Source organism: Pavona decussata, unplaced genomic scaffold, assembly GCF_977016875.1.
Source record: "Pavona decussata unplaced genomic scaffold, jaPavDecu1.1 SCAFFOLD_6, whole genome shotgun sequence".
Lineage (NCBI taxonomy): Eukaryota > Metazoa > Cnidaria > Anthozoa > Scleractinia > Agariciidae > Pavona > Pavona decussata.
Genome location: NW_028145430.1, coordinates 5548795 through 5561135, shown reverse-complemented (window position 1 = coordinate 5561135; position 12341 = coordinate 5548795). Strand labels below are relative to the sequence as shown.

Sequence of the window (12341 nt, the reverse complement as noted above, 5' to 3'; positions counted from 1 at the left end):
AAATTTATTTTCAGGTTAAATGTATTTCAACCTAGGTCATTTTTTTAACCTAGGTTAATATTTTCATTCTTTCTTTGATATTCTTTTTTTTAAATTTAAACCTAGGTTACAGATTAGGCCTAAGCAATGGTTTAAGGGTTAGGGTCTGGTTACGACAATAATTGTCCTTATTGCAATTAAATTTAAGTGTCGCTAAATGACCTTGAACAAACAAATTAAGCACACAAAAGAGTCAAAAAGTTCTAACTATACAACAGCCTGTACAACACAATAAGCCATTACTTTTTCCTGGACATTGTCTGTTCCTGCTTGTGTGATCTTCCATTTAAAGAGCTGATTTTCACTCAACACAAAAAGTTCCCTAAAAAAACCAGTTGTATTGTGAGAATCAACCTAATCTTGCATCATTTCTGCCCTATAGCAGTTGCCCATAATTGAAGAGGTGTGCGGAATAAGGCCCTAAGTGACTTTTAATGTAAGGTCAAATTCTCCTTTTGTTTCACAAGTGAGTACAAGGCAGTTTGGAAGGAGAATCTTGCAATTTATCAGAAGTCACTTAGGGCTTTTTGCCAGGCACCCATTCAATAATATTACAATATTATTACAGTTGTCATTTGGTTTAAATTGACTGTGAACTCCCCCTGACTAATGCTTTCGCATTAGCTAGATATGCATGTAAAATAAAATACCTATTTTGTATCTGAATCCATACTGATTTGTTAAGTAAACAAATTATAGTTACTGGGCACTCGTGTTCATGGAACCCTTTCAGTTCCCCTGGGGTTGCTTATGGAAAAAAAATAAAAGTGGCTTGTAACAACCATTTCACCAACTATCCTTCCAGGCTAAGACAGCGAAAAAGGGCAATGGTCTTGAAACACACAGTCCTTTGTTTTTAGAAAAGTTAGAGACCTTTTCACACATTTTTTCCAACTTTTGCTGCTGGGACATGATTCTAAGCTGTTTGTTGACAGCAGTCCCATTAGGAGTGTCACAAGAAGCCCAGTTTTCAAGCCTAGATCTTACTTGGTTGTACTGTTTCGCAGTCATGTACATTGTACATGCACAAGCAGATTCCACAAAAATATATTACCCAAATTTTACTTCTAATCAGTAGCCTGTTGTAAGTCCAAACAAATACACTGTATGCAAGGCAGTTAATTACCTGGAGTTATCAGCCATTATGTTGTTAGCAAGGACTCTCTGCCAATTCTACAAAGAAATAAAGACAATGCAATCATTTGTTTTTTTAATTATCTCGTTACTGTTAGTCAAGACACAGTTTAAATAGAGCAGCAAAACATTCTTTGCTGATCAACTCTTTAAGTTGGAACTTCCCTCATTGCTTGTATTTGGCTTAAAAATTCATTTTAGAAAAGCATTTAATTCCCATATTTTTTCTGGGATTTAACAATAGAGATTCAGGCAATGAAGAGTACAATTTCTTGTGCAAGAAAGGACACCCCATTCAATAGCTGATACTACAACTGTCTGATAAAAGTCTGATCTTAAGTCTTCTCCTCACCTCTTCACCATAATTTACAACAATATATAACCACATCTTTCACAAATAAACAAAAACACTCACAGCTACTTTATCACTGGCTGGCTGAGACCCAAATATGAAGGATGACACACGTCGGCTCAGGTCTGAGAAGACACCACTTGATGAATTCAGGTTGTGGCAGTTGATGGTCTTCTGTTGAAAGTCAATGTAATTCAACCAAAAATGATTACCTAGATGCTGACAATAATCAAACCGTCCAATTTAATAGCAGAATCATGTTTGTTCTCCTTTGTAAAAATGGAAAAATATCGAAAATTGAAAAAATATCAAAGGATATTTATCGACCGCATCCTTTTGCTTTCCCATAAATTACCAGTTGTAAATTGCAAAAATGAAACATTTTTTCCCTTTGAAACCTCTATGAAAGCTGACAAGATCTAAAAGTGTTCATTTCACCAGAAATTTGGATAATTTTGTTTACGACGTCACTGATGCGTGACATGGCACTTCCCGCTTTCGCGTGAAAACTGACAGCAAAACCAGTTTTTTTTAGCAAACTAATCTACTTGATGTAATACTTTTGTATGAGAAAGAAAAATAGGATGAAAGATGTCGAGTTTTCATGTATGCAAAAAGTTATGATTAGCAGTGAACTTTTCAGTTAATAAGAGTGCTTCTTTCAGCTGAAGACATTTTCTGGCGGGAAATATTTTTCGGCGGCAAAATTTCGAGTTACGCGATGCAATATCACCCAATTCTTTCTGACTAAAACGATTCAGTTAGTTCAATCGCGAAGGGAGGATAGGTTAAAAAATCGGTGAGGCTTACAATAAACAAGGCCACTAGTGCTAACGTAAAAGCTCTTAAAAGCGTCTTGTTTATTCAAAGTCCATGCCGACAATTACTTCTAAATTAAATTATTAAAAAAAAAAAAAACGAAAAAACCTATAACTTTGCTCAGATTCAACGAAAAATCTCCATTCTTGCACAAAAATGATTGTCAGATTATTCTCTACAGAATGAATAAGAGAATTCTGATGCGTCGTGAAAAAAATTTCCTTGGTTTTTTTTTTTTTTTTTTTTCACTTATTGAGTTTACGACCCCGGACTTTCTGAAAAACTGAAAAAACTTGTAACTTTGCTCAGATTTAATGAAAAATCTCCATTCTTGCACTAAATGATCATAAAATTATTCTCTATATATTGAATAAGAATATCCTGAAATATCCCTGTATTAGTAGGCACCACCCATAGGAAGCCCGAGTATCTCAAGATGGGCAGAACATTGATGTTTCATCATTCATTTTCACATCAAACTTCCTTTGAACACATCATTTATTTAAGCAAATTAACCTTACCTGTGAACCACTTAAAAGCAAAACTTCATTGGTGGTAGTCATCAAGATACAACCATATGGCTGCAAGAATATTTTTTACAATATATTAGTCTTGCAATGTGCAGAATAAATTACATTATTACATTGAGAATTGTTAGATCAAAATTCAGGAATTTCAAACCAAAATAGCAACCAAATATGAAAGTGGAAGAAAAAATTAATAAAAAAGACTTTGTTTTTAAGAAAAAGTGGGTACTAAACATGATTAACTAGAACTAAAGTTGGTTCGCTCTTCATTTTGCTGGTGGCCCATTTTTCTGTTTTTCCTAATATACTGAATGTCTTTTTAACTATTTTTTATTACTGTCACTGGACTTAATTAACTTTGTACTTGGTGCACTCTGGCTTAAAAAACTGAAATGTCCCCCTGAAAATTGTTGACTGGGACACATTGTCCTCCTCGATGGAAATCCTAGATCAGAGACTGGTGCTGCAATACGACAATCTAACGATCCAGGTGTTGTTACATGTATGCAGTGTGTTTACCCCACTGTGGCCTTATATCAGTCAACAACCTTTCTAAGGTTCCAATTATGTGCCAGATTAATCTGAACTCTTGTTCCCAGCACCTAATTCAGATGACATCACAAAGCTACATGCAGCGTCTGGTTTCTGTCGGGTTTAATCCATGCACCATCACAACGCAATCACCTACACCAAATTATACTACTTTTTTTCACACCAACTTTTTTTTTCACGCAATAACAATAATTGATATTGTATGGTCATCAATTAAAAATGAATGGAACAACTGCAGTTATTTTTTAATGATTTAGTGTACAATGAGTCCTAGCACTGCTAAATGTTTCAAGAACTCTTAGGATATTTTTAATATTTCCAGATGTTTGTCATACCTGAAAAGCTGTTAATGAGTGGCATTGTGATCCTATTAAATCAGTTTCCATGTCCACGGCAGCATTGTCATGTACAAGACTAGGCCAGTAACGCACCAAACCCTCTGGCGAGACAGCCATTACTGAGGTAATGGACACATTACTGCTACCATCACCACCACAGCTCATAACGCAAACAAGATCAGCTAAATGGTACAGCTCAGAAGCCGGCAGCATCAGCTCTTTATAGAATACTCCCTGTCAAACAAAACCACCAATAATTGAAGAGCTGGCTCAAAAACTATGCTAAATGGAAATTTGTACAGGAAATCCAAATTGCTAAAATTTGCCCTAATTTGACAAATAGACTACGATAGAAAACACAGTTCCATGTGTATTTTTTATCTTTCAAATTATATTTGAAGAGTCAGCTTAATCTCAGCTTATCAATAAACAAGGGGATTACTGTAGTTTCTAAAGAAACTGTGGTACTTCCTGGTGGAAGAGTGGAAACAAATGTTTAGTTTTATCAGCTGAGTTGATCAGGTAATTTGGTCACCATAAAGAGATTCAAGAGCTGACGTTTTGAGTGAAGTTGCCTTAATGAAGGGCTAGCGCTCAAGCAACAAAAAAGTCATATCCAGGCAAACAGGAGGGAGTCCACAAAAGTTGTGAAAAAGAAATAACAATAATAACACGTAGTCACAAATTTCACTGTGATGTTGATAAACAAGAAACAGGCTTGGTGAAAAAAGTTTGGCAAAGCAAGGAAAGTGGTAAATACCAGCTACAAGATTAGTTTGCTGACAAACCTTGGCTCCTGCAGTTGGCATGTAGCGCCAAACAAACAACTTTCTACCAGTAACAAGCCATGCCCAGCCTGAAGGATCAATCTTAACACTGATGTGCTTATCATCTGTAAAACAATAATATATGGAGATAGGCTAGTAATTGCATACCCTGGGTGCCAGAGATTATTTCTGTGTGTGTGCGAGGGAGAGAGAAAGAACCACAGTGTAGCCGCTGCAAAGAAAAAATAACCTCTGGTCACACATACCAAGAACCTCATTTCAATGCAGTTTGTCGTACCAGATATCCCACCAAACTGGTTTTTGCCTGTGGAGCAGAATTGCATCCATATGTGTTCCTTTTTTGCCATTTTCTGACATTCGATCATTGTTAATGTTTGCACACAGCACAGCAATCCTACCCTGACAGCAGAGTCGCTTCGACCTTTCCCAGGTAAGCAGAGCAAAGAACAAAGCGACTCTGCTTGCAGGGTACAGTCAGTGCCCACTCATCAAGTGATCACCAAGTGATCTGGCACCACTCATCGGTTTGTCGCTGTGGAATTGCAGATTTTATTGTATACAGTCGGGCAGGTCACCCTAGTGAAAATTTTTTGCTCATCAATCAACCATTTCCATTGGATTTGCAGCAGGAGCTTACTAACATATGGATACAGTTCTAGAAGGTGTTGATGGGCCAACATGACTCCTGTACAGTTTGTATGTGGATTTTTTGAATCTTTATATCTTAGCTCTAACTACAATGTCTTTGAGAGATTTCTACTAGCATGCTTGCCGCTTCCATCTTGGCCTTTTGACCAATTCAGTTTCTTGTGTGTTTGCAGCAGCTTAACATGATGATTTGGAGGATTTGAAAGATAGAGACTGAACAAAGCCACATACTTAACTGTTGCATGTTTTGTATTTTGATCTCAAAGGTCATTTCTGGGTTATGAGTTACACGTTTATTGTCTGTTTATTAATTTTGACCTCTTGTTGTTTGTTTTTAAAACCAGCACTTGGTGGAAACTACTGTTGCATTAAAGAGAAAATTTTAGACTCTGTGATAGTTCAAGCACCATGTGTTATATAGTGTAAGTGAAATGGGTATATTACCTCTTTTTGTGAGTACTTCACTAATCTGGACTGGTAAAGGAAAACCAAATGTCTCCACTCGGCGCTGATCAGTCTCCTCCAGTAACTGAGAATTTAGGGGAGCTTTTTGCTGACTTCTGAAATAGGATTGAGAAAAAGACAAAGTGAGGCTGTACAACTTTATTGTGCAGTTTATTGGGAAAACTGAATACAACCTTTAAAGTTTTACAATTGTTCTTTTTCTTTTGGTCACACCAAAATACATGAGATCACTGTTCCTCCAACAGAAAGATGCTGTTACAGCTTTCAATAACCTGTTTTGCTCTAATGGCTACCCTTCCAAATTTATTTTCATGTGTTACACTGAAAAAAAAAAAGCACAGCCTTCTAAGGCCCTGTCTCTTGAAGAGTTTGTTGGTATGTTCTTCAAGCTGGTTGACCCACCAGAACCATGAACGCCTTCGTAATTCTCCTCTATGTCATAGGTCCCACAGAACCACTGACAAAAGTTCTAAGAAAGCATAATGACACAGTTGTCAACAAACTGTGTGCAACAATCAACTACATTCAAGTGGGTTCTTTTCCTTTATTATTTTTGACCATTTGCAAAAACTAATTAATGGAAAGTACATTCTTGATACTTTCAGTTGAGTAAAAAGTAGGTTAACAAAGATTTGTCCCCAATGCAACTGATTGTGTCATAAGGGTGGTTCACACGTGCGACGCAAACACAACAAGCCCAAGCGACGTTCATACTTTTGAACAAAAATGCAAGCAGAATGAGATATGCATGCACATTTCAGTATCCCAAGATGGTGGCAATCTTTTTCCTAGAGTCCATGTTGAGATGGCGGAGGAGGACGCCATCTTGGTTTGAACATAAACTGTAGAGGCATGGAACAAGTATTTTTCATCTTGTGTTAGCGTTTCCCTTTGCGTTGCCCTGGTTCACACGCGTGAAATGCAAACGCAAGTGTAAATGCAAGTACAAGGAAATGAAAAATTTTCCATTTCTTGCATTGGTGCTTGCGCTTGCATTTGCATTTGCGTTGTGGTAGTTCACAGGCGTGTTTGCTTGCGCTTGCATTTGCCTTTGCATTGCTGGTGTGAACCAGCCCATACAATTCAGGGGAAATCAGTTTCAAACCAGGCTTGCACTACATACTTAACGAATTTGAATTTACCTGCCAGCGGGCTGCCAGATTATTATGCGTGGTTCAATTCTACCTGTTACCATCCCCCCCCCGGGCACACCCCCGGGCATTTGTGTACTTGACGTCCTATTCCCCACCCCCGGGCACACAGAAAGAGACAATTCCCCACCCCCGGGACTCATGACATGGACTAAAATTAAACTGCTTCGTTTTGATGATTTATTTCTTCATTTAAACAAAACCAGGAATCTGAAAAATCCTAAACTTTTTGAACAATTGACTCCCTTCCGAAGTAAAGCGAATATTATAAAACTCGACACACACACTAATACACCAGGAGGGCGTTTCAACCAAACTGCCTCGAAAATTGAAATGTATCTGTACAAAACAACTCTTAAATTATTCCTAGAGACAATATGGAATAACGTCTTTTGTATTTTCAGTGCAAATAAATATATCATTGTTTTTCTACAAGAAGATCAAAATGTTTAACTCAGTATATTTACAACATTAAAACTGCGCCTGAAACAAGCTGAAGCGGGTAAATTCCATTAAAACAAAACCATTATTAATTTTTCTTCTGGAGGAAATCCTTTCCTCTTTTATCTTTTGAACTTAATTACTTTTTGTTTTCTTTCATCAGGTCTACGTCAGCTCTCTGACTGCAAATTTACGAAATGTGAAAAACGAAAAACGTGGCCTTTTCCGCGTGGTTTCAGTAGCCGCCATTGTGTCACCTCATAAGTCCTTGCGCGAGTAGTTATTTCGATTTGCCCCGCCTCCCCCCCCCCCCCACCCCCGGGCAAGACCGCTTGAGGAAATTCCCGACCCCCGGGCCAGACAAGCTGGGTTTTCCCGGGGGTGTGCCCGGGGGGGGGGGGGATGGTAACAGGTAGAATTGAACCACGCATTACTCGCTCAATAATATCATTGTACTCCCACAGACCGCGTAATTACTTATTTTATTTAGTGCCCTTCTAAGGCGCTATCACGTGATGTAGTATTTCCTGCTTACTTACTCCTTTTCATCCGGACAGAGTGGCATGAGTTGAACACCACACGTGTTTTCCGTGCGCTACATGTAAACTTACTAAGTTACTTTATCATGTAGACAGCAGATGCAAGTATTTACCTTGTAGCTGAATCACCAAGGAATGAAGAATAGTTTAACGACTGTCGCGGTGTAAAAGGACTAGAATCACGGTTTCTAGGAGTTGCTATTCCTTTAAATGTCGATCTTGTCCAAGGACTAGCCATAATTTCTGTATTATCAAGACTGTCACTCAGTCATCCGCCATTTTGACTTCACCTCGCGCGCCAAAAACGGAAAGAGGACTAGAACTAGTCTTTCATTGGTCAATGAGTCGGTCACTGAAGTTTAAGCATCCCTCGTCCCCAGGATTCTCTCGATATTCAAAATGGCGGTTGTGGGCTGACAAGCTTTAGTTTTCCGTTTTCCTGTGACAACTTAACAACTTAAACAGTCATGGACAAAATCACACAGGAGAAGTACAACAAAAGTCGCGAAAGAAGTGACCGAATCAGTGCGCTGATGGGACAGTACATGTTAAAAGGTTATCGAATGTTGGGCTCCGTTTGTGAAGTCTGCGGGGTACGTACGTAAGCTTGTGTATAACTTGTTTAGTTTGATTGAACTTAAGCTTACAGAATTTCTACTGACTGAGTGGGAGGTCCAGACGGGAAATATTAGGCTCAAAGTCCTGCTATACGCAACTGGCTCCGTACGTCATAACCGAGAGCCAAATATTTTCCCGACGTCTTGCCCAACCACATCTAACTTACCGATCCGTCAACAATCAGCTGAAGTCTAAAGCAAGCTTACGCCTTGTTCAGACTGAATGCCCGTGTCCGGACACGGGCACTACCTCCAAGGATAGTACCCGGGCACAGGGCCCTGGCACGGACACCTAGTGTGAACAGGGCCTTATTTTATCATACAGAACGTATTGATATTTTCTTCGAAATTATTTTAACATCAAGTAGGATGCAGTTGGATAGATGCAGCGTGTAGAACTGCAATCAGTAGTATAACTATTTTCTTAAAAGAAGAAATGGATATAGAATTGATGACTGTTATCAAGCAAGTGTAGATGGTTATAGGCATGGGAACTGATTGTTTTGGGATAAGTTATTATAAAAACTTGTCAGCAAGAATGAATTTTTGCAAGAAATACATGAATTGGCCTAGTTGAAGCAAATGGATATCATTAAATTTTAGTTTACCGAGTTCCTTAAAAATGGGATCTGTATGAGCATGGAAATGTGATTTATTTATAATTCTGATAATGCTCTTTTGCAGAAATTATAATGAGAGGGCAGAGATTAGTTTTGACGTCGAAGCCCAAACTATATTACAATAATAAAAATAAGGACAAATTTAAGGGGTAGTTACAATATACATAGAGAAGTTTTAGGAAGGTAGAAGCTGCATTTATTTATTATACCAATTGATTTCGCAAGTAAGTACAAGTGAGCTATATGAATAAGCACCCTGTCTTGAATAAGTGCCCTCCCTTGAGGTACCAAAAGTAAATATATAAGTACCCTGGGCACTAAATCAAATCATTACGGTATTATTATTCTTTGTTATTACATTCCCTTATATGTGCCCCTTTTATATGTATAGGCTACAGTGTAGTTCCAAGCTAAAAGTAGGAATGTGCAGTTTTTTTTTCGGGATACCGCAACAGCTAAGGCCAATTACTGCAGACCGGGGATATATGGAATATACGCACAAAGACCAGACCACAACACCGGGAACTACGTCCCCTACTCTTTGCAATTAAATTTGTGGCAGAACTTCTTTAGTTTTGCAACAAAACAACTACGAAAATTATGGTTGATAATTGTGAAACTTATTTCTGTACAGTAGGGGCAAATGTTCTCTTGGCAAAATTTTGTGCACTACATTAATTTTGTTGCACTTGTGTACATTTTTATGTTCCAATACTTATAATACATGTTACACTTGAGCCAAAATTGCCAGTAGCTGTTTTTATGATAACTTATTTTATATCACAACATTTCCCTTTTTCAGGTGCTTATATTTCCTTGTTAAAACTGAGCTGGTTTTCACTGTACTCTTTTCATAGAATGTACTATTAAAGTACCGAGACCAAGAAGATTATTGTGTGGCCTGTAAGGAAGTTGATGTTGAGACCCAGTCTGCAGCTTCTACACACAGTATGTATACACTGTTACACTGTTATACACTTTATATTCTAATTGCGCAAATACATGTAAATACATATTGCTCAGTTGTAATATCACTATGTAATGATCTTGTGATCCGCTCTTAGTTTTAATAATTTTTTAACTGTACATACAAGTTTAAGCCATTCTCTCTTTTTATTATCATTTTTAGTTTGTTTTTTTTTTTTCGTGGTATGTCTGTAAAGTAGCTGATTAGCTAAGAACATTTACCATGTGAAATAAAGGTATTGTATTGTATTGTACATGTTAAAACCTTGAGTGGGACTTGATCACTGGATTTCAAGTCTGGGTCTCTAACTGGCTCTAGGTTTCAATTTGCAAGAAACACTGGAACCAAAAGCCCACCCCTAAAGATCTTATGCAGCCATTTGGTTCTCTGAAAACCCACCACATCAATCAAGGCCCTGCTCGTACTAACAGGGCCCCACTGTATTCAGTTGTAGGAAGTCAAAATTTAGGAACACCCAGTATTTCTCAACCACAAAAGCATACTGAAGCTGAACCAGCAAAATCTTCCACAAGTCAAAATTCAATCAACATAGCCGTACAGGCTGTAAATGAGAAGATCCTGTGGGCTAGTCAAGCCCTGAGTGCATCTCACTCTACGGGAGAGTGTCAGCAACTTTGTGAACTTCTGAAGACCTGTGCCGAGACACTGAGAGCATTGAAAGAGATTCAACAATAACATGCCGCAGATTGACAGTTGCAAGATTTTTGAAGGTCCAAGATGCTTTCATGAGAAGTTGTGCTGAGTGGCTATTAATATTAATTTTACACAATAAAATAGCCACCGCCAATGTAGATGAAAGGGTTTATCAGTTTCTAAAGAACGGGTAAAGTGCACAAAACACGATCGATTTAGCCAGTAGAAATAAATACCATAGCTTACAGGTCTCACCAAACATCAAGGTGGCTTTAAAATAAACTGTATAATTAGAATGAGCCTTATAAGATATGGTTAATGTCGTTTACCATACTGAAAAATGTTGTAGGTTATTGCCGGATTTGTGCGGCAAGCTGTCTAAGATTGTGTATCACTAGCAGGTCAAAACGCGCCCAACAAAACGCCCCTTTTATGAGACAGAATGCCCCTCAAACTCAGGAAATAACGCCCCTAAGCAGTTAAATAAAAATCACCCAACTCTCCTGATACTCTTCGTCTTACTTATAAGCTTGTACGGGAACCGTGAAGGAAAATATATTTTAGATAAACGAGAAAGCTGTTGTAATCTCTCTACTTTACCATTTGGAAATATTTCGCGTCAAACGGCTTTCTCTGAGAGCAAGTCACGCTTTTGTAGCGCCCGCGTTCGATTAAGCAATCCTCGCTCTTTTGGGAGTCTTTCAAATTCTACATGTATTAAGTTTTCTTTTGGTATATAATTTATCTTGGTTTCTTTAAAGAGGTTGAGAGGAATTTCTCCTGAGGGAAACCCACAACACTGTGTCGTATTCTTTATCGTGCGCGTGAGTAAACAATGTTATTACAACAGTTTAATCAGTCTAGCGCGCGGGAATTCTCGCACATTATGTAAACATTGTGAGTTTATTCCCAAACTTTTTTTTAATGATTTTATTACGCTATAGCAACACTTCTTGCAGTACAATTGGGGGCTTCACACTAGAGCTTGTAAGTATAATCTAAGTGCACTTGAAACCTACTTGAGTGTGAAGGGGTAAAACCTACCAACTTGAACTTTACTTAGTGACCATGGAAACGTTCGTAGTTCAAAGAAGCCGAAGTACGCCGCCAAGGATGGCCAACACCACACTTGAGAACGTACTTGACCAATAGGAAAAGGGAAACCAACTGAAAGCCACGTGCTGCGGTGCCAGGACAGATAAACATTTTGCCATGAACTAAAATTAATCCAAAAAAAAAAAAGAAAATAAAAAAAATCAAAATGGATGGCTAAGATACGCCTCGCAGTTTGAAGACTCCATGGAACAGTCTTTTTTGTAAGTAAACATAAAAAAGAAGGAAAAGCCGATACAAATAGTTAAACTTACGATCTTATTTGAATTTCACCTTTACAGACAGCATGAATCATCGATTTTCAGTTCAGAAGATTTCTCCTGTTCTGTTGTTTTGTCGCCAAGTTCTCGTAAACAATGAAGTACCTATGCATTTCCTGTAATGTTAAAACTCTCTGAGTTAAAATTAAAGACAAAACAAAGAGTAAACAACATAAAACGTTTTTCCGTTGCAAAGGCTCCATGATTTTCCGGCGAGCAATCGCATTTCTGATTTTACCGCGAACGATGATTGACAGCTAGTGCTTCAAGTGTATACTTTGTCACCACATGTGAAGCCAAGTTTTCTAAAGTGCGAC

At 38.0% G+C, this 12341-nt stretch overlaps 2 protein-coding genes across 2 annotated transcripts in view; one reads left to right on the top strand and one right to left on the bottom strand.

The window, feature by feature from the left end:
• Positions 1-8093, bottom strand: part of LOC146489372 (nuclear pore complex protein Nup133-like) — a 32099-nt gene extending 24006 nt beyond the window's left edge. Inside the window, exons 1-8 of the mRNA XM_085108486.1 lie at positions 7907-8093; positions 5642-5757; positions 4550-4653; positions 3759-3995; positions 2866-2925; positions 1589-1699; positions 1166-1212; positions 283-361 (exon numbers count right to left, since the gene is read on the bottom strand). Of these exons, the coding sequence (XP_084964612.1) occupies positions 283-361; positions 1166-1212; positions 1589-1699; positions 2866-2925; positions 3759-3995; positions 4550-4653; positions 5642-5757; positions 7907-8031 (879 nt within the window). The 5' untranslated portion in view covers positions 8032-8093. The remainder of the gene's footprint in view (positions 1-282; positions 362-1165; positions 1213-1588; positions 1700-2865; positions 2926-3758; positions 3996-4549; positions 4654-5641; positions 5758-7906) is intronic.
• Positions 8094-8171: 78 nt separating this feature from the next.
• On the top strand, positions 8172-10950 carry LOC146489371 (protein ZNRD2-like). The gene is made up of 3 exons (XM_085108556.1): positions 8172-8386; positions 9888-9978; positions 10446-10950. Exons 1-3 carry the CDS (start codon positions 8261-8263, stop codon positions 10691-10693), a joined length of 465 nt encoding a protein of 154 aa, XP_084964682.1. The 5' UTR covers positions 8172-8260; the 3' UTR covers positions 10694-10950.
• Positions 10951-12341: the final 1391 nt, after the last annotated feature.

Bases quoted from the DNA above. Each gene is read 5' to 3' on its own strand.
- LOC146489371 (XM_085108556.1), top strand. From the start codon at position 8,261: ATGGACAAAATCACACAGGAGAAGTACAACAAAAGTCGCGAAAGAAGT. The intron at 8,387-9,887 runs GTACGTACGTAA...CTCTTTTCATAG, and splicing joins CCGTTTGTGAAGTCTGCGGG to AATGTACTATTAAAGTACCG. The intron at 9,979-10,445 runs GTATGTATACAC...CACTGTATTCAG, and splicing joins GTCTGCAGCTTCTACACACA to TTGTAGGAAGTCAAAATTTA.